At 50.6% G+C, this 21,510-nt stretch overlaps 1 protein-coding gene and 1 long non-coding RNA gene across 5 annotated transcripts in view; both read left to right on the top strand.

Moving 5' to 3' along the window:
- The window catches only part of LOC134426778 (uncharacterized), a 47,864-nt gene extending 37,175 nt beyond the window's left edge, over positions 1-10,689 (top strand). Inside the window, exons 3-5 of the long non-coding RNA XR_010030043.1 lie at positions 99-254; positions 1,967-2,051; positions 9,985-10,689. This is a non-coding gene — a long non-coding RNA (uncharacterized LOC134426778). The remainder of the gene's footprint in view (positions 1-98; positions 255-1,966; positions 2,052-9,984) is intronic.
- A 2,342-nt stretch (positions 10,690-13,031) lies between these two features.
- The window catches only part of PMEPA1 (prostate transmembrane protein, androgen induced 1), a 44,055-nt gene continuing 35,576 nt past the window's right edge, over positions 13,032-21,510 (top strand). For 3 of the 4 annotated variants that reach the window (XR_010030089.1, XM_063172594.1, XM_063172595.1), the window contains exon 1: positions 13,032-13,380. Coding sequence is in view for 3 of the 4 variants with exons in the window: in XM_063172594.1 (XP_063028664.1) it covers positions 13,278-13,380 (103 nt within the window). In the remaining variant the exon portion in view is untranslated. The remainder of the gene's footprint in view (positions 13,381-21,510) is intronic. The other variant, XM_063172596.1, reaches the window with a different exon arrangement.

A 21,510-nucleotide genomic window follows, 5' to 3' on the forward strand; every position in this document is an offset into this window, starting at 1 on the left:
CCCAAAAGCACCCAGGGATGTGAGGAGAAAGAGCTGAGCCCATCAGGCTGCAGCACAGCAGCAGGGCTGACACTCACCTTCTGCTTTTCCATGTACAGCAGAGCCCTGCAAAGCTGGCAGCTGCCAGAAGGATTTGTTCCATCCCTGAATACCTGCACCGCTGCTTCCCCCCGTGCTGCTGTCAGGAGAGGAACAAACAGGTTCACACCTGCTGCATAGCTGGCCATGGAGGAATGCATGTGCAAATCTGGCAGGTAGGAATTGCTCCCTTCAAATCACTGCTTGAAATAGGAGCTCTCTGCTTTTCCTGCCTGCTGTTCTATTTTTCACTTTCTTCTTGCAGTGCCCATATTAAAATGAAGATTTTTATAACTTTTTATTTAATCTTTTTAATTCATTTTCGTGGTGGGGCTGTAACCAAATCCAAACTGGCACTTCTGGGAATCCAGCCCCAGTGGTGTATGAGGGTTTTAAAGGTGTGCACAGTTTTTTCTCTCACTCCCCCAATTTATTTTTTTTCTTGGTAATTTTTGTGATGTGGATTTGGACCTGACACAACAGGCATCATTTGTGATGTAATGACTTTTTCTCCTGGTTTATTTGGGAGTTGTTTAACATTTTGCTTACCTTTCTCAAGTTGTAGGTTGACTTCTAATTGAAAAATCCCATTTAGAATCAAAACCCACTGAAAATCTTTGGATTCAGTGCACTGAAATGCAATGCTTTATTTCCCTATTTTTTCAACTGTTTTTCTTGGCTTAAATGACTCACCAGATTTTTTTTTTCCAATTTAATGAAAAGTTTTGGCATTCTGAAAGGGCATTTTTTGCAGGAATAACTGTTAACTGATTGTTTTTTCCTGTTACTGTTTACTACATTGTGATTGTAGTTTTTCACATCAGAGCAGACCATGGACAACCCCAGCTGGGCATATATATGTGTGTGTGTGTGTATATATATATATATTTATATATTCAGACTATTCAAAACTTTCCAAGGGAATTGTGGATCCCTGGATAGAAAATTTCTCTCTCTAACAGCTGAATACCTTTTCTCATTCCTCTGTGGACTCCTCGAAGTCCCCAGCCCCCAGAAGTTCACAGAGCACAGCTAAAAACTGTTTTCAGGTTCATTCCCACTTGCTCACAGAATGTAGTAGCTCAGCCAAGACGTGCTGCCCCACTGGTGTTGCTTCACTGGAGCAAGTCACAGCCAGAAATAAAGGCAGGGGCTATTTTTTTCTTCTCTAAGTATGTTCAAAACATGAATTTCCATGAGTTTCCAACATAAGACCTATATCTGCATGGTAAGTAGAGTCACTTTCACTTGCAAATGAGGTTGGATCTGCTAAAAAATCTGCTAATTTGCAATAAAAATAGCATCCATCTTTGCTCTGCAAATATAGTCTCTTTGAAAACTGTCCCATTTTCAGAGCTGCAGCAGCTTGTAGGATGGGAGAAAGGGGAAGGAGGAAATACCTTGCATTTGAAGTCACTTTGTGTTTCTCCAGGACTATTTCACACACCTTTAGTCATTATGCTGCTGTTTTGTGTTGTCACATTAATTTTCACAGTAACAGACTGATAGAAACAGTGTGACTGCACTGCAGAAGCAAGGGAATCTGGATTGATTGGGAGGGAGAAGGATTTGTTCAGACATAAATATCTCCTGCCATATTGAGGGGAGTTTAAAAAAAAAATGGCCAGCCAAGAAATTGCTTTTTTGTAGGAACGTTCTGTTTCTCTCTTTTTCCTATTTTTTCCCCCCTTTTAATACATGCTTTAATGTGAGAGACCAAGGGGAAAGCAAGTGGCTATTTAATGAGTCTGAGGTGGTGGATCCAAGAGCTCTTTCAGAGGGTGAGGAATGGGAGACAAGGAGGGTGAAGGGCTGTGTGGAAGTTGGCATTAAATAAGGAGGCCTGGTCATGTAAGGTCTTGTTGGGGAAACTGCTGACTTTTTGCAGGTTAAATGCTTGAAGGAATTGCAGAGTCAGGCTCCTGGAAAATGAGGGCACACACCAAAAAATCAGCACCTCAGCACACGAGCAGGTGAGAAGATCAGGTGCAGAGAGGTAAGCCAGTGCAAAGCCTTTTATCCCAACCTTCCTGCAGCCCAGGAAGGATGCAGAGATTGCAGAGGGGAGCAGCATTGCTGTCCCTGCACAGCAGCACCTACCTGGCCACCAATTTATCCCCTGGGATGGGTTCCCTGTGCAGCTCTGCCTAGACTTTGAGAAAGCTGTTCCAGCACTCACATCTGCTGCCTTGGCAATGCTGCTTTTGCCCTGCCAGGGCCAGTGGGATGGCTTGCAGTGCAGGCTGGAAGCATTCCCTGGGCTCCCATGGCTTTTCCTTTAAGGGAGGAGCTGAGAGATGCCTCAGTTTTGGAGCTGAGTTCTCTGCTGGCACTTGTCACTCCTTGAGTATTCTGGGCTGGAGCTTGTGGTCTGGCGTAAGAAAATAAATCCTCCTCTGAGGAGGCTTGAAGAAAAGTCCCAGTATCTGATCAGAGGTTTTGCTGTTAAGGATGGGATCAGTTGCAGCTCTAGGAATGCCTTATTCCTCACACTTCTCCTGTGCTAAGGACAGCTGGGATGGGTCACACTGTCCCTTGTGCAGCATCTGAGCCCTGAATGAGGTTTCCACTTGATATGTCCAAGTTTCTACCAAAAGCCTTGGGTGGAAACTTGCTTGTGTATGGCTGGTTGGCAGCAGGCAAAACTCTTCAAGGAAGAACAGCTAATTGCATATTCATAATCGCACATACTTGAGAAAAGCCCTTAATTTCTGCTGTGGTGGATCTGGAAATCCACCCCTGTCCACATTCAGCAACATTTACCCTCAGCCTCTGAAGAATGTGGATCAAGCAGAGCTTTTTGGCCCTTTTCCTCTGAGAAAGAACCACTAATTTCTTCAGTTGGAGCACATTATTTTTTTAACAAAAGAGCATGATACAGCTCTGTACACCAGTTGGAAGCAATGTGATTTGTGTCATGAATACTAATATGCATTTGATGGTATCCTATAAATTCAACACGTTCAGAAGAGCGTTAACAAGAGTTGTAGGAACCATACTTAAATTCTTCCCCTACTTTTTTGTCAATTAAAGGAAAAGGAAGCTAGTGAGAGTCTGCATTTGTATCCAAAACAAATATGGCTTGGGTCACGACAGGACTTCTGCGTGCCATGCTAGACCTGGGTCTACAGCACATGCATTGATTTTTGTCTTCATGAATCACCCTAAAGCTATAGGCAACAAAAGCTGAAGCTATGTAGATGTGATTTCTAGTTCATTTGTTGTTCATTAGAAAGATTTTGTCTCTCTCATTTGCAGCACCCCTGCTGCTGCGTGTTCATTAGGAGAATGGAACGTATTCCAAATATTTCCTAGCTCTGGCAGGGCAGATGGTGGAAAGTAATTTTCCAAACTCTTCTGGAAAAGGATGGGGCGGGGGGAGGGGGGGAACACACCCAAATAACCCCAAGTCACCCCCTGCACGCCAGAAGAATTTGGTATTTCTGAGTGCAGACGTGCCGTACACTCTCTGTCTCTCTGGTTGTACAGTGCAGCATGTCGGAGTGGTGGGAAGTGTGTATGAATGGGAATGTATCACATTACATGTGGGATGTTAGCAAGGCTGGGATTTTTTTTCACAGGAAACTGCATTTGCAAAGAGCACACAGCAACACGCAGTACCCTAAAAGATGTGTGTGAAGGAGTGAGCAGGATTCATTTCCCTAAATCTTCTGGGCAACCCAATGCCTGAGGGAATCCCAGGGAGGGAGGACAGAGCCTGGGCCCCACTCCAGTTTCCCAGTCCAGCGCTGTGCAGAGGCGTGAGGCAAACTGGAAGCTCCTCAGACACCCCATCCCCAGTGCCTGGCCTGGCAGGAGGATGTCCCAGTGCTCAGACAATGGTGGAGGAAGCGGCTCTGGCTGCATTTCCCTCCTGCTCCCTGGGGAGCCGGGGCAGCACACACAGGGCAGGGCCACATTTAGCTCTTGGATCCACATGAAACACCCCTGAGCCGACTGCTGCCTTCCTCCCTCACGGGATGGAAGTGGCGCTCACGGGGGAACAGAGGGGCCGGGCCCGAGAGCAGCAGCAGGGCCGGGAGCACAATGAGGGGGAAACAAAGAGCGGGGCTGTGTTTGCTGCCTTCCCGGGGCCATTCACTTCTCCTCGTGGAGCCTGTTTCCTCTTTTCAGGAGCCTCTTGACCTGCAGCTCCCTCTCCTCAGCTCAGAGCCCAAAGCCCCGCAGCTGGATCCTAATGCCTCTTCAGATCAAACCCGGAGCACAGAGCCCGGGCTGTGTGTTTGCAGCCAGGCTTTAAGCTCCTTGGTGCTGGCACCAGGGGCTCCTGTTTGTTTTCCAACTCCTGGGGACAGCAATGGCGCTCTCAAAGTCAATACAAACAAACCAGCAGAGGCTTCAGGCAGTGCAGCAGAGCTTATCCAAGGGCTGCCATCCCTGGGACTGGGCTGTGCTGATGGAAGGTGCCTCCAGCACTGACCTGGGCTACCAGCTCAGGCCTGCAGGCCCCAAATCTCACACAAAGAAACCTGGCAGAACACAGAACTTCCTCAGAAGAAGGGGGCCAGTGACCCATCCATGCCAAGCCACCCAGCTTGGGAGGGAGGTGCTCTAAAGCCCTGTCATATTTTCAAAGCTCGCTGTCAGTGATGGATTTCCAAGCCCCCTCTTTCTCCAGGTGCTCTCACAGTGCAGTGAGTGGGTGCAGGTGGAGGTGTTGAGGCTCCCACTGGATTCCTTCCATAGAATCACAGAATGGTTTATATTGGAAAAGCCCTCTAAGGTCACCAAGTCCAACCATTCCCCCAGTGCTGCCAAGGCCATCACTAAACCCTGTCCCCAAACACCACATTCACACATCTTTTACAGGAGACCCCTCTGAGCCTGAAAAATCAGGAGCAGAGCTTCCTGTCCCACCAGCCGAGATTCAGGGGTTTGTGCACACCACATCCAACACCTGAAGCTGACTTTTAAACTCCTCTCCATCAGCTACAGCTGGCAGCCTTCAGAGATGAGCAGGGGCTGTAATTGATTCGTCAGGGCTCCTGTTAATTGGGCTTTGCTCAATTGTTGTGATATATTTCGTTCCCGATTATTACACTCTGGAGCCAAGGTTCCTTTAGGTAATTTACACTGTTGCCTACGTATGTGTAAAAAATTTATTGCACTCATGTTTTTAATTAAAATGCATGCGATAATACTAAAAGCAGAGAGGGAGAGGGAGGGAGGAGAACGCAGATTAAGTTTTTAATTGTTTTAATAGTGAGATTAGTTTCAGAGAGAACAGGGCATATTGGTTTCCTTGGAAACATTGGCGATGTATTAGCTGTATAAAATCTAGCATAAAAGATTTGGGAAAGTGAAGCCTTTAGGTTTTAACTGATGCTATAACTCTTTTCATTTGGAAAATCAGATTCACACATGCTCCCTGGAGCCCCAAAATGGTGTCTTTTTTGTGTTTTCTCTTAAAACTTAGAATATGTAATTTCATAGATTATCAGAATCATTAGAAATCCAAAACTGCAATAACAACAAGGAAAAAAATCCCTTCAACAATTCAATATCCCTGATTCATACAATTTAATTAGATGTGCCTGTAACTTCTCTTGGTGCCAAACAGTACCAGGCTCAGGCAAGACTCCACGTGACTTGAGAAAAAAGTGCAAAAAATTTGGCTTTTTAAAATGTTCCAGTAAAGCTAGAGATTATTGGTAATGGAGAGGGGGTGATGTTTTATATACATCCTGTGTTCAGTTGTTTTATTGTACATCACCTGGATGCAAAATATAAACTGCACAGACAGCTTCAAGCTCAGGGAATCACTGAGGCTGATGGTGGTGATGATCTGCCCTCACTTCAAGGCCTCTATTTTTCCTGGCTTGTATTTTAGGAACAAGAGGACCCCCAGAGATTCTCATCCCCAGAAATGTCAGCATGTCAGGTTTGGGGTTGCAACACTCCAAGGCAGTACAGGAGGTCAAATGTACGTTTTAAGGGTCTTCTCATTTGAAATTAAAACACTTTCTCTTTATTCTCTTTGAAAAGCAGCTCTCAAATTATCAGTTTTGTCTCTTTGTGAGAGGCTTCAGCTCTCTGCAGCCGACTGGGACTGAAACAACCACTTTTAATATCTGTGATTCACCTCTGAGCCCAAACTGTGATGATACAGAGCATCTGGGGATCAAATACTGCAGAAACGCTCTCTTTGGAACAAAAAGGGGGAAAATAGACTGCAGATAAAGTACCAGATGTAGGATTTTGGACCATCGGAGAAGAGAATGGATGGCTTGGTTTTAGCATGTAAGACTAATCACTCAGTTGAAATAATTTCAGCAGCTGAGTAAATAGACTTATGGAAAAGACATTTATGGGAGCATTTGTGTTCCAGGATCCTCCCTCTTTCCTAGCCCTGCCGTTTGTTTGCTTTTCTGTCTCGCTGCTGCGGAAGGCTCCGCTCTCGCAGGTTTGGTGTGATGGTGTCAGCTGTGACCAGTGTGAGCAGAGGGGCTGGGGCTGCACGCCCTGCCGGGGACAGGGCCCGAAGGGACAGGGCCTGAAGGGACAGAGCCGATGGGACAGGGCCCGATGGGACAGAGCCGATGGGACAGGGCCCGATGGGACAGAGCCGATGGGACAGGGCCCGACGGGACAGGGACCCCGATGGGACAGGGCCCGATGGGACAGGGCCCCGATGGGACAGGGCCCCGATGGGACAGGGCCCGATGGGACAGGGCCCGATGGGACAGGGCCTGATGGGACAGGGCCCGATGGGACAGGGCCCGATGGGACAGGGCCTGATGGGACAGGGCCCGATGGGACAGGGCCCGATGGGACAGGGCCTGATGGGACAGGGCCCGATGGGACAGAGCTGATGGGACAGGGCCCCGATGGGACAGAGCCGATGGGACAGGGCCCCGATGGGACAGAGCCGATGGGACAGGGCCCCGATGGGACAGAGCTGATGGGACAGGGCCCCGATGGGACAGAGCCGATGGGACAGGGCCAGCCCGGCTCGGGGCCATCGCACCCAGCTCCGGTCACCGCCAGCAGCGCCCCCGGCTCGGGCAGCCCCGGCTGTGCCACCGGAGGGTGTGAAATGAGCGGAGCCTGAAGGAAAGCGGAGCATAAGGGCACGGAGCAGGCAGGCTCGGCCTGCACAGGGAATGGAGGACTTCATGGTCCAGCCCTGTCTGTCTGTCTGTCTGTCCTGCCCGGTGGATGCAAGCAAACCCTGCCTGTCCGTCTGTCCTGCCAGGACTGAGCCCCGGCTGTCTGTCCAGCTCGAGGCAGGGCACGGTCACCGCTCGACGCCCCGCAGAGGCGATGCCATCTGTCCCTGCCTGCTGCGCGTACGGGCGGCTGAGCCGGTTCATGACCGGGGCAGGAAGCGCTGGCAGCGCCGCGGGTGCCGCGGCACACCCAGGGCGCGCACAGCGGCAGCGCCGGGGGTCGGGCCGGCCCCGCCCGGCCGCGGTGGCTCGGGCGGCGCGGGGCCCGCGCTGTCCCTTTAAGGCGGCGGCGCGGGAAGCGCGCGCTGCGCCTTTGTCGCGGCCCCGGGTCACGGCGCGGTCACGGCCCCGCCCCACGTGGCGCCGCCGCCCGCATGGCCGCGCGCCACGCCCCCTGCGCTGATTGGCCGCCTCGCGCCCCGCGGCCGCCGCCGTCACTTCTGATTGGCTGCGGCCTTTGCCGGCGGGGGCGGGGCAGCGCCTGCCCGTGACACCGGGGCCATCTGGGGCTGCCCCGCGGCCTCCGCGCCATTTAAAGGGGCCGCGTCCCGCCCCGCCGGGCCAGGCGAGTTCGGTTCTGCGGGCACGGTCCCGCTGGGTTTCCATGCGAGACCGAGGGCGCATTCCTGGGGATACCCTTATGGTACCCCGCGAGTGATGGCGATGGCGGGAAGAGGGCTTGGGGCCGCCCTGTGCTGCCGCTGAATGGCGACTCAAGGCAGGGGCATCTTCAGAGCCTCCTCCTCCTCCTCTTCCTCCCGCAGAGTTCCCGTGGCAGGCGCGGAGCGGCTCCCGGGATGGCTCCGGAGCGGGGCAGCGAGCGGGGCCTGCCCGGGGCGGCAGCTCCAGCCCAGCCCGGTGTGTCCAGGCAGGAAGGCGCAGAGCAGAGCCCGGCTCTGAGCTCGCCTTTAACGCGAGAAACGAAAGCAGCAAAGCAGCAAATGTGTTGTGACAAACACGAGCTGTGCGTGTGCAGTATTTGTGCACGGAGAGCACCGGGTGGGTGTACATGGGCATCAGACAAGGACAGTTCCAGCCAAGAGCTCTCGCAGCTGTTCCGTTCCAGAGCTGCCTTCAGCATCACTCGGATCATCCCGAAGTCTTCACCTGGCTGTGGCAGAGCTCAGGGTCACCTCGGTGTGCTTTCCAGAGCGCCATTCCCCTCTCCCATATCTCTGTTGTTCCCTTAAGAAGTCAGGGATGGTTTTATGTGTGTGCAGTTAGAACTCTTCCCTCGGTGCTGTTTTATTTTACCTGTGCCATCCTGGTTTCTCCAGCACAAGGAAATGAAGTGTGCTCAGGCAGGGAGCTGTGAATTCAGAGCGTGATGTATTTCCTACCACTGCATCAGTAAAATGCAAAGGTAGGGTGGAGTATTCCCAGTGATGTCAGCTGGAGTTATATCAGGCCCCAAATAAGACAGAATGGGTTGGAAGTACATTCTGGTAATTTCAGAAGAAAATTTTCATTACAAACAAATACTCAGTGACTTTGTATCCCTCCTGGTTGGGAACAAAACCTCCTCAGTGGGACCCTTAACTAAAGCTGCTGAGCATCCACATCCCCATGGCATTGTTCTCTATGGCAGCAGAGATCCTGTTCTAATTGTTGGGGAGAAAACCTGACTTTCTGGTACCAAGCAGTTAGAAAAATAAACTTAAATTGAGAGGTTAGTCACCAGAAAGTGGAAACCATGTCTGGAATTGTTAGAAATAAGGCTTGCTTGAAAATAAATATAGAATTATTCACCATGGTAACTATTGCCCTATTGCGTTAGTGCGTATCGATTTAACATTAATCCAAAGACTAATGCTGTGAAATATTTGGACTCTTTATTGGACAACTGTTTAGTTAACAAAGCTTTGGGGAGTTGTGGAGCTTTTTTTGTTTTGTTTTTCCTTAGGTTGTCTTGAACACCATTTGAATCTTAAGGTTACTTATTTCTCAGATGGATCTTGCTTTTCCATTACATTTTATGAATTTATCCATAGCCCTGCACTGTAATGATCTAAGTGATGCTGAAGTGTTGCAGTGAGGAATAAAAGGAGAGATTTAAATATGACTGCACAGGCAAATGCCTGACTTCTGGTCTGGCACTGGGTGAAATTACGTTACAATCCCCAACTAGCCATGGCAGACTGATGTGCCCGTGTCCTTCAGCCTGCCAAGGATCCCAGATGATCCCAGAGCTCCTGTGGGTCCCTTTCCATGGCTGCAGAGCCCGAGGCCCAGGGAGCAGCCTTGAATTTCCCTGAAATTTGATGGCAAACCCAGGAAGCGAAGGGAGATCTCGCAGTTCCAGACTCATCCTGGAGCTGTCTGAGGTGTCTCCAGGGAAAACATAAAAAGAAGTGGAAAAAAGCTGATCAGTGACAGAGCACAGGAGCCAAAATCAACAATAATATGTTCTGGAAATGTCCCACAGATGAGCAGCACCCACTGCTGGGACAGAAGCTCTGACAAATGCATTGGGCTGGAGGCTGGATGGTGTCATTACAAAGAACAGGGTGAAGCATTTAAGTTAGATGATGTACTTTTAATTTTTACAAGCCCATCTGGGATGACTTTAATTATTTGTTCTTAAATCATGGTGGAAAAATGCTGATTATTCTTAAAGCCACATGAGTCGTTCAGATGAAATGGGGAAGGTGGTAAACAGGATTTTTAAACCAGCATCGACTTGCAAACAGTTATTTTTTCTTTATTTTTAAAGAAGGTCGGGAAGATGTGTGAACTTGCAGCAGCCTGCACCTGAAATAGGAGCCTTTATCCACCAGAGCTTTGTGAGCTCGTAAAAACTCCCCCTAGAACAAGCTGATTCATGGGGTGAGGGCAGGAGCTGCCTCTGCCACAGCTCCAGGGCAGCCTGGGCACGGGGTGCTGGCAGTGCCATGGCTCAGGGCACCCCTCTCCTGTCCCTGTGCCCAGGGTGATGCCTTCGGGATGGCAAAGCCTTTTGGAAGGCAAGGCCGTGCAGACAAGGACCCTTCACTCAAGGAGCTGACCTGCCTCAGAAGAATAATCCATTGCTTGGAGCTGCATTCCCTCTCCTGAGACTGTTTAAGGGTCTCCTGACTGTGTTAACATCCAAGAATTCTGAATCAAACGTGAACTGTGGCCACATCCACAAGGCTGAAGAGCTCATGGGCTTGGCAGGGCTGGAGCTGCCAGCTGGGACCTCACATGACACAGGGACACGTGCAGTCCTCACCCTGACTTGTTTATGGCACTGCTGTGTGTTTTCAGTGCAAAGGATGTTAGTGGCAAGCTGGTAGGCTCAGATAAGCTGCCAGCCACCTTTCCTGGCCAGTCAAGGAAGGTCCTTTGGAAAGGTGTCGCTAATGTTCAACCACCAAGTGTTTTCAATATAATATAAAGATAGATTTCCAGATAATAAAAGTAGGTTGAGTGATAAAGCATATCTGAACTGGAATTTGTCTTCAGAATTTTGACCATGTGTGTGCCTGGCTTTTACTTGATGTCCTTTCTGGGGCTGGTGGGCCAAGTGTCTTTGTAACAGGGGTAATGTTTCTTCCTTCACATTTTCACGAAGCATTTCTAAAAATCTGACTGCCACAAAATAAATTAAGCCCAAGAAATAACCTGAAGGAATCAGGATTACCCCTCCTGCATTACTGATGAGGAAACTGAGGCAGGAAACAAAATATAAAATAGAATTGGAAATGCTTTATCTCCAGCTCTAGCACAGATTTTTTTCACATAATTGTCTCTAATCTCCCAGCACACCAATTCCCACCTCTGGTGCCACCCCAGCACCTCCCCTGCCTTTGGGAATGGCACCTGTTGGATAATTCACGTGTGCTCAGTACTGGGGAGCACAAACTTCTCTCAGCCCGTTTCTATCCGAGCCACACAATCCCCTTCCCTGTTTCCTTTGGTCAGTAATTGTTGGGAGTTACCATCTGTCGAGTGGCAAAGAGTAAAATATTAAACAACCTGGCAATTCCTTGTTCCTGCTCTCCAGGCATTTTCACAGGACTGGATGGGCTGCAGGAGTAAAGCACGGGTGGGTGTTTATTTAACATTAGTTTGTAGCAGTCATGTAGAAATAAATTCCTTTTCTGGGCAGGGAAATAAAGGTTAAACCTTACCAATGAGTGCCACTGAATCTGATCTGAATTTTGAGACCATCCATCTTCTGTGATTGCTTCAGCTTTGTAGGAATAGGGTTTCTGCTCGTTGTTTGCCTGTCCCCACCTCGGTGCATCTTCCCAACAGCATCTCTGGGGAATGCAGGCCCAGCTGGGGAGGCCTCAGATACTCCCAAATCCTAAATCAGAGCTATCAACAGTTGCAGGGAAATGTGCTTTCTTAGAAGATAACTGAAGCTGCCTTTATCTCCCAGTAACAGGATTCACCGAGATTTATAGCAGCTACTTCGCACCACTGTAGTTAAGCTTGTTTCAGCATTTTCATTATAAACCTTTGTTTTCACAGGTTTATTTCCCAGAAAAAATATAAAAATCTGTCTCGACTAAAGCTTGGCACAATGAGCCCTTAGGGAAGAGATGATGTTTTTTTTCCTTTTACCTGTCTTGCAGTGAATGGGGTCACTCCATTTTACAGCGTGTGGTTTGAAACAAAAGTGAGAATGTGTCAGGAACAGTTCCTGAGCTCTGAGCAGCACCACTGGCACCACCATGGGAGCTAATGAGAATTTTCACTGAGCTCAGCCATGGTCAGACTGGGCTATCCCCTGCATCTCCTTCCCAATCTTTCCCATTTTTCTGTCTGAAATGCTGCGCTGGGGACTGGCTGTGTGAAGTGAGCCTGGAGCCCTGTGGCTCAGTGCTGTGGGGCTGGGCCTGAAGGGGGATGTTGTAGGGTGAGCTTGAATTTTGGGTGCTTTTCCAGCAGGATACCCAAACCCAGGTGCTTTTGGAGCTGATCTGCAAAAGGTCCTGCAAAAGGATCATCTCTGCCAGGTCCTGCTGGAGGTGGCAGCTGAGGGTGCCACTGGACCCACCTGGGTGGGCTCAGTGCAGGTGATACTTTAAAGATCCACTGAGGGTGGGTGGGTGCAGTAACGAGTGGAGCATCTCTGATGAGGAAAGGCTGAGAGAGCAGGGCCTGCTCGCACTCAAGGGATGGCTGAGAGGAGACCTCATCAATACATGTAAATATCTAAAGGAAGGGTGCCAAGAACATGGACCAGGCTCTGTTCCGTGGTGCTGAGCGGTAGGACAAGAGGCTACAAACCAGATGGCCAGGAATTTCCACCAGAACACGAGGAAGAACTTTGTTTCTGTGCAGGTGAACGAACACTGAACAGATTGCCCGGAGAGGGTGTGGAGTCTCCCTCGCTGGAGTTATTCCAGAAGCTTGGACACAATCCTGTGCTCCGGGATGTCCCTGCCTGGGCCGGGAGGTGGGACACCGGCTGACCCACGGCGGTCCCTTCCAGCCTGGCCCGCCCTGCGGTTCCGGGGGTCCCAGCCGGGCACTGCCCCCGGCCCCGCTCCCGGCAGCAGCGCGGGGAAGGGAAGGGAAGGGAAGGGAAGGGAAGGGAAGGGAAGGGAAGGGAAGGGCAGTCCCCGTCTGGCGCTGACGTCACGGTCCCGCCCGCGGCGGCGGCGGCGCGGCCGCGTCCCCGTGGCCGTGAATGAGCGCGGGGGGCGGGAGCGGAGCGGGAGCGGGCGGGCCGCGCTCCCACCGCGCTCCCACCGCGCCGCGCCCCACAAAAGTGCGGGGCTGCCGCGGCCGGGCCCAGCGCTGCCGCTTCCCGGGCCGGAGGGGCGCGGAGCAGCCGCGGGGCCGAGCGGAGCCGCTGCCGGGGGCGCTGCGCCGCGCTGGGTTTTTTATTTCCAATTTCTGATCGCAGCTGCATTTCCCTCCCTCCGCCCCCCCGCGCCGAGGAGGAGCCCCGGCTTTATGTGGTGCTGCCCGGGGAGCGCTCGGCGGCCGGGAAGTTCTTTGTGTCGCCGTCGCCTTCCTTTTTTTTTTTTTTTTTTTTTCTTTTTTTTTTTTTTTTTTTGTGTGTGTGTTTAAATGTATAACTTCATGGGGCTGAACAGCACGGCCGTAGCTATTCAGCCCAATGTGTCCTGCACATGCAACTGCAAAAGGTCTTTGTTCCAGAGCATGGAGATCAGTAAGTACCAGTCCCGCTGCTCCCGGGGAGGGTGCGGGAGGTGCCCGGCTGCGGGAGTGCCCGGCGGCCCCGCCGCGGGCGGGGAACTTCCCGCGGGGGCTCCCGGGACCCTTGGCTGCGATGCGCCTTCCCGGAGTGCTTTTCCTCCCCCGCCGTGCCAGCCCCGCTCTCTCTCTCTCTCTCTCTCTCTCTCTCTCTCTCTCTCTCTCTCTCTCTCTCTCTCTCTCTCTCATCTGTTGCCGCTGGGATGTCGGTGCGGGTGTGACACGGCGCGGGCCGGGCTGCCGGAGCTGCCCGGGATCGGCCGCTCCCCGCCGGCTCCGGGCTGAGATCCCCGCTCCTCCCCATCGCGGCTCCATCACCGCCGCCTCTCGCCCTTTGCCGGTGCCCCTGCCCCGCGCCTTGCCCGCCCGCGGGGGTGATGCTGGGGCGCTCCCCGGCCTCCCCCGGCGGTCTGCGCTGCCCCCGTGTAAATCCCGCTCGCCTCGGTACCGGGGGCACCGCGGGCCGGGCACCCGAGCAGGGTTTGTATTTGGGAACCTGTTCCCCCCGTCTCCAGCCACTCGGGGCTTTTTGCTCCGAAGGGCGATTTGGGTTTTTTCATTAATATTTTTCAACCCTCGCAGAGTAGCAGTGAGGGCAGTGCCTGACCTAAATATTCACCACTTCTCTGTGTGCTCTTTCCCTCTTGGAAATGAAGTGCACGAAGGTGGGAGAGCAGGAATATTACTGCTGAGGGGAGAGGAACGAGTTGGGCTCTTTGGCAGTTTTAAGCAAATGGTATTTTCTGTAAAGGGAAGGCTTTCAAGGCATCCCAGAGCGGGAGGGTTGTCAGGATTGTACCCTGCTAAGCACCTCGTTCAGTGCCTTGAAATCCCAACCCTGCACAGACTGATGCAAAATGGTCCAAAAGGAAAACTTGGGAAAGAGTCTGGATTTTGCATATATGCCTGGCACTGCGACGGGGCAGGCTGGCGCTCGGTGCGTGCAGGGAGAGCCAGCTGAGCCGTGCCTGTTTCTGCTAGCACAGGATCTGCCCCGTTACCTCCAGCGGGGCTGCAGAGCATCTGTCCCTTGCTATTTTGGATGGCTTTTGTCCAGCGTCGTCTGCCTTCTCCTTCCCCAGCTTCATCCTTGTTTAATTCAGGTGTCTGAGTCCCGGAGAAGGTCTGCAGGCATTTGTATACCGGGTACTAAAATGTGTTCATTCTGAATTTTAGCATAAACCATACCCTTTGTACTGTATGCACTTTTAATCTTGATTTAATCTCATTCGTGTTCAGACAAAACTAAGCTGGATTTGCCTGATTTTATTAACACTACCGGTACTGAATAGACCATTATTCTTCCCTGACTTTAACAGGCCGGGCTAGATGTGCATACCAATAGCAGTGTATAAATAATGAAGATACAGTTCTTTTTTGTGTCAGCCAGTTGCTGACCATAAACTGTGTCCCACAGAATCCCAAGGATGAGACTTTGTGTCTGAGCAAGGCTCATGGTTGTGATAGAAGTTGTGAATTAAAATGTGTAATGTCTTTTGAAGAAAAAGCTTCTATTCCAGTCTAACTCTTGGCATGAGGTTTTGTTGGAACAACTCAGGCTTTTAATTTCACTCTTTGACTTCTTAGAAATGGCAAAGTTTCTAATTTTTCCCCCCATTTTGTCAGCATGTGAAAGGCTTGGTAAGAGGCAGGTGCTGCTTATGGATGGGAGGTGTGAGAGACAGGGAAGAGTGAATGACACCGGGGGAGACCTCGGATTGGGATGGGTGTTATTATAAATTATAAGTGGGATCCTCATGCCTGATGCTCCTGAGGTCCTTCCCTGCCTTGTCCCATGTCCTCTGTCAGCTCTGGGGTCCTGACACTCAAGTACTGAGTTCCCGTGAGCTCCCTTATTGCTGCCCTTCCTTATTTCATGTTGGGGTAGGTTTCTTATCTCCAATGTTATTATTTATTTCCTGCTGATGGCGGGCAGCATTGCTCACCTCTGTGCTACAGGAGAGCTCTGCTGGTGTTACCTGATCGCCTCCTGCACCTGGCTCCAGTGGAAAGGGCAGAGCTGAGCCTCCCTGAGATAAATTCATTCTACAGCGTTTTTCCTCCTCCAGTCGCTTGATTTTCGTGCATCTTTCTGACACGACTTTCAGGGAACCTCAGAGCAGCTACCACCAGATGCTCCTTAATTTTCCAGCCAAAATTTTCAGTTACCAGGCAGGAACGCTTCGGGAAAGTGGCACGGGGAGGAGGAACACGCAAACTCCTCTGATTTACAACCCTCTAAATAGGTTAACTGTCCAAGCGATGCCCAGACCCCTTTTCCTCGCAGGATTCGTTCCGTATGGCGGCCGCGGCGCTGCGGTGGAGGCAGCAGCTGCTTTCTGTGTGTGGCGCTCCCAGATTAGGATTAGAGCAGGGTTTTTTGGGGGCGGGAGTCTCGCCCGCCGCCGGGCTGCAGTGCCGGTGCGCCGGGCGGTGCTGAGCAGCCAGACGGCCGCAGCGGCGGGCTCTGATCGCCTCGGCTGCCTCAGCGGGTCAGGGGCGAGCGGCGTGCCGGAGGAGGCTGTCAATAACCAATTATTGGGGCAGGCTCCGTGCCTGCCTCCCCGCCGGTACCGGTACCGCCCGGGCGGCCCTGCCCGAGCTGCCGCGGCGGCTCTCGGCACAGCCCGTGCGGACACTTGGATGGTGCAGGATGTTATCCGAGGCGTTTGGGATTTTTGGGAGGTGTCCTTGCATCTCCCAGCATCGATGCCGATCCCCCGTGAGAGCAGGTTCCTGGCCAAGCCAACGCTTCTAGGTTTTCACATTCTTCGGTTGAATAACAAACCAAATGCATATGGCTCAACCAGGGATCACATCTTCTTTCCGCTTTCACACTGCTTTTCTGACAAATGCATTTCTTTCCTGACACTCTGTCATCGGCAGTTATGGCTTGTTCCAGGGCACAGTGGATATGAGCCACGTGCTTCTTTATTCCCCCCCAAAGTTTTCCTCGTGGAGGGAAGCCAGAGCTGCTCCCAGCATTTCAGCAAGCCCAAAAGTGCTTGCACAGAGCATGTTCAGTTTGTGGCATCTCGGTTTGACCTCAGCCAAACCGGGGAGTTCCCTGTGTCTGGCTCTGGTTGTGTGTCTGTGGTGAGCGCTGCTTTTTGCTGAGATCAGCATCCCAAGGTGTGATCCCGGAGGAGCAGAGCATGGCTGGCTTTATTTATGGTGGCCCAGGAGCTGTGTGTGTGTGCCCTTGGCCATGCCAGGGCACCCAGGCTCTCTGCAGTCCCACCTTTCACAGCCCAGGAAAGGCCTGATTCCCTGAGCCTGGAGAGCACAGGGGTCTTTATTGAAATTGCAGTTTATTTGTGCCCTCAGGTAGTGATTTTGGTCTTAGTGTTTTATAATTGATGTCGAATGGGAGAATGGAAAGACACAGAGGGGGAAATGCATGGGAAATAGTCAAACTTTGTTTTTTTCCTGTGAGTGAGCACCTGGATTGCGCTGTGCTGCACAGCGGGACCAGCACATGGCCCCAGAGGTGATCCTGTATAATTGGAGGTGATCATTTGTAGTGCCAAGTGGAGGCAAGACGTGGTTCATTCTTCTTTTCAGTCAGTGTCAGGGTGTTTGCTGCAGCAAGTCCTGTTAGTTTCTGGTGTGGAGGCATCCTCCACCCCCTGAATGTTTGCCTCCCTAGTGTGTTTTCAGATCCTGGCTGTGAGAACACCAGAACCAAAGGGTGTGTGGGGAACAGCAACCATATTATTTTCATTAAAGCCAGGAATTCCCAAGGTAGGATCTGGGATTGTCTCTAAATTTTTGGGATATTGAATTAGCTGCTACCACTGCTTCCTTTGTGAATGCAGAGAAGAGCACCAACAAACACATGTCCTTACTTTTATTTGCTGTTGCTCATCGAAAAAAGAATAATTTTATATTTCCCAGTTGAAAGTTGGTGGTTTGATAAATCCAGTTCTAGAATGAATTTATAAATGTAAATTATAAGTGAAGAGACATGAGGAGACCTTTCCAAGGGAAGTACCAAACTACATGGTGTCACTAATAAAGGGTAATTACAATCCAGCTCCTTTCCTGAGTAACTCAGTGTACAGTCATGTCTGTCGATGTTGTTTCATTCAGGTAGCAGCAGCTGTCAGAATTTGCTAAGCCTAATTAGTGAAGAAAAAAGTTAATTTATTTGCAGTGGTGTCTCATGTGAAGACTTCCAACCAGTTTGCTTCCTGGAGGGAGATCCCATCCTGGTGTGTGGTTTGCCTTATCAGATCCCTCCAGTTCTCTGACACACGGTGTGTCTGCTCCTGGCGGGTTCCATCAAAGGGACAGAGCCGGGCTGCAGAGCTGCTGGGGACGAGGTACAAGGGCCACTTCCCTGCAGTGAATGGAGCTTGGCTCACCCAATGAGCACACTCACAGATGGCCATAAAGCACAGCAATCATTGGTGTCCCTGGGATGTTTTCAGGCAGTGTTCTTCCTGTCTGTGTGGCTGAATTGCTGGGTGGATATTTGATAACTATTTTGGGTGGCAGGAGGTAGGTCACTCGGGCAGCTCCCAGGTGAGGAAACACATCCCAGCCCTGCTCTGTCTGCGAGCGGCGCGGCCGGGCCTGAACAGCGAGGAACAGGGAGGAGCTGTGTGGCAGCAGGATCTGACCCCTCGCTTCATCTTCCACAGCTGGTCAGTGGCTGCTGCATTGCTGTTTCCTGCTGCAGGGAATGCAGTCTGGGAGCTCCTCCAGGAGCCATGGGTGAGTGAGGAGTGAAGGGGATCCTGGTGCTGAGCATGGGAGCAGCTCCCTGAGTGCCAGCACCTGGAACCTGGACACTGTGCTGGGAGCTGGAGAGACCCTGCACACACAGACAGACCCCTCTGGGGGCTGCAGAGACCCTGCACACACACACAGACCCCTTCTCAGAGCTGGAGAGACCCTGCACACACAGACAGACCCCTCTGGGGGCTGCAGAGACCCTGCACACACACACAGACCCCTTCTCAGAGCTGGAGAGACCCCGCACACACACACAGTGCTGGGAGCTGGAGAGACCCTGCACACACACACAGACCCCTCTGGGAGCTGGAGAGACCCTGCACACACACAGAGACCCCTCTGGGAGCTGCAGGGACCCTGCACACACACACAGACCCCTTCTCAGAGCTGGAGAGACCCTGCACACACACACACAGACTCCTTCTCAGAGCTGGAGAGACCCTGCACACACACACACAGACTCCTTCTCAGAGCTGGAGAGACCCTGCACACACACAGACCCCTCTGGGGGCTGCAGGGACCCTGCACTCACACACAGACCCCTCTGGGGGCTGGAGAGACCCTGCACACACACACAGACCCCTTCTCAGAGCTGGAGAGACCCTGCACACACACACAGACCCCTCTGGGACCTGCAGGGACCCTGCACACAGGCACCACCAAGGGCTGACAAGTTTTCAGCACTTGAAGAGGTCTCAGGGTACTCTCTGTCTGTGTGCATGCAGGCATAAACACGTCCATGAAACTTAATTTAGTAATACAGGAAAGTGGCTCCAGTGAACTGGTTAATGAAGAAGGTGGTAACCAGAGAAAGGAGTTGTGGGGTTTGGTCTTTTTTGATTTTTTTGTTGTTGTTGTTTGTTTTTTTTTAAGCAGATAAATTTCGGCTGTAAGAATTTATCGTTCAAATCAGAGGATTTGGGGAGCTGTTGAGAGTAAAGAGAGCTTTGATGATTTGGCAAGGAATACAGCTTCTAAGGCAGCACTTTGATCTGCATTTTAAATGCTTCTTTGTAATGACAGTTTCACAATTTCTTTTCTCATTTTGAGTCAGTTTTGCAGAGGTATGTTTTGAGAGAAAATAGTAACAGCACACATTATTCTTGTTGGCTTTGGAGCCAGCTAGAACTTGTAGTTCATCCCAGATCTTTTGGCTACCGTGGTAAATTTATGATTGCACCAAAAAGGAAATTAGTAAAGATGTTAAATATTATCAAAGCTTTGCGAATCTTTTGAAATCTCTCTGGTGTGAAAACTAAACTTGCATTAGCATTTCTGCTGTGGTGTGTTGAACAGTGTTTATCCAAGCATCCACCTAATGCTGCAGGTTCCTGATTTAGCTTTTTTTTTCCTTCTGAAGGACACGCTACTGTTTAGCACGTGCATCCTTTCAGTCTTGCATTGCAGCTGAAATCTTGGCTTTAAGGACTCGATCTTTCTGAAGACAACCCTGCTGGGAACCTTTTTCCTTCCCTTCTATCTACAGCACCTCCTCAGATAAACTCTTGTTGGAGGGAGAAGGTTGTTGGTGCCTACATGTTCTTATACAAGAGAGCTTGTGTTGCATTAATTTATGTAGTATGGAGAGGGATAGGAATTGGGAATGTTTATAAGGTTTTAATACAAATTTTCCGTAGCATCTTGAATGCAGTTTGGGGAGAGGTTTATACCTCTCATTGGAAATCAGCAGCCTCAAGCATGAGGACAAACAAGCAGGTTTTCCCAAATTGGTTTAGAGCTCTGTGGCAGCTCTTCCTGTGCTGGTTTTGGCCTCTCCTGGCTCTGATGAGCTGTACCAGGCTGGCAGCTCTGTGCTTGTGGGGCAGGTGTGTAAAACGGGGCACAGATTTCATTTGCAAGGTAAATGTGCCCAGGAAGTTGGGTCTTCAGTAGATGCAAAGGGGACTGGTAGGCCTTAGACAAATAGAGCTGTGTGTACATTTGGCTGGCATCCCTCCCAGGCTGTGCTGTGCTCAGTGGGGCGTGATCCCTGGTTTGGATCTCTCTGGTGCAGGATGCCGCTTTGGAGCGTGTCGCCCCGAGACGCGTCAGTCACCATCCCACTCAGAGATGCACAACCAGGGCACTGTCTGTGTTCAGGCTCAGGCTGGCATCCACTCCACCTTCACTTTTAGAGTTTTTTTTAACTAAATGCTGCTTTTTTACTCTGTACAGGGAGGCAGCAGTGCTAGAGGCTGTAACCCATCAGTGTCCCCTTTTCTCCAGGTACTCAGATTTCCCCTTTCTGCCTGGTGCAGGAGTAGCTAATGCTCCATTTAGGAGGGTGTGTTTTTCACTGTGTGTGGTGTGTGTTAGCGTGTCCCAGACTGTGGTGTTACGTAAAGACACCTTGCACATCTTTGGAAACTTGCCTCACAAGTTGTCAGTGTTGGTGGATGTCCACAGTGCTTTCAAGTGGTTCACACATTTGTGCTTGGTGTGTTCAGTCTCGCACGTCTCTTTAATAAAATGCCTCAGACTGGGTAATTTTTCACTTGAAGGATGCATTCAAAATTGTGCAGTTCACAAGGAAAGTGCTTTTGCACATGGCAGTTCTCTGGACCATTCCTGAGATGCTGCTGGAGCCTGCAGAGCCCAGGGATTGTGCCTGTGATGGTTTGTGCTCTTCAGCAGGTGCAACAGGATTTCCCACATTTGCAAACTTGGCCCAAGCAGCCCAGCAAAGCAGAATTTAGCCTTGGCGGATGAAAACTGATTAACCCCCAGGCTTGGAGTGTACCAAGGATGAAAAAAGTTACTGGCACAAAAATCAAGGCTACTTTTCAAAGAATATGTGCAAGACATGGCTTGGGGATTTTTTTCCATCTCTTCATTCTGTCCAAGATGTAAAGTAGCTGGTTTGTTACTCTAACCCCCTACAAATGATTGTCAGTAATAATTCTGTAAAACTGTGAATCAACTCTGCATGACTTTGTGCAAATAGACTGAGTAATTTCTTTGTTCTTTTCTTCTTACTTTGTAATTGGAGTCTGTAAAAGCCCAAAGGTTTGGTCTTGTGGAAAGCATGATTCATTTATTGGTGTCTGTGCCGACTAGTTATCTTTCAGTAATTCCAGAGTGCTGCTACAAGCCAAGAGTGATTCATACATGGCTAAGTGCACAAACAAATGGGGTCATGGCCATCTGCAGAAACTTTTCTAATCTATTTATGGTATCGGAGAAAGAAGTGGGTGTATTAAGGATGATGGAATAGGTGTCAATTACATTAGTGACTATAACTGGTTAAGTAACGCTCACCATTACTCAAAACCACATCTGCTCCTTGCTGAAGATCACAACAGCAGGTCCTGTTTAAATGTTAACGCAGCTCCGATAGCAGAGATGG

Source organism: Melospiza melodia, chromosome 19, assembly GCF_035770615.1.
Source record: "Melospiza melodia melodia isolate bMelMel2 chromosome 19, bMelMel2.pri, whole genome shotgun sequence".
Taxonomy (NCBI): Eukaryota; Metazoa; Chordata; class Aves; order Passeriformes; family Passerellidae; genus Melospiza; species Melospiza melodia.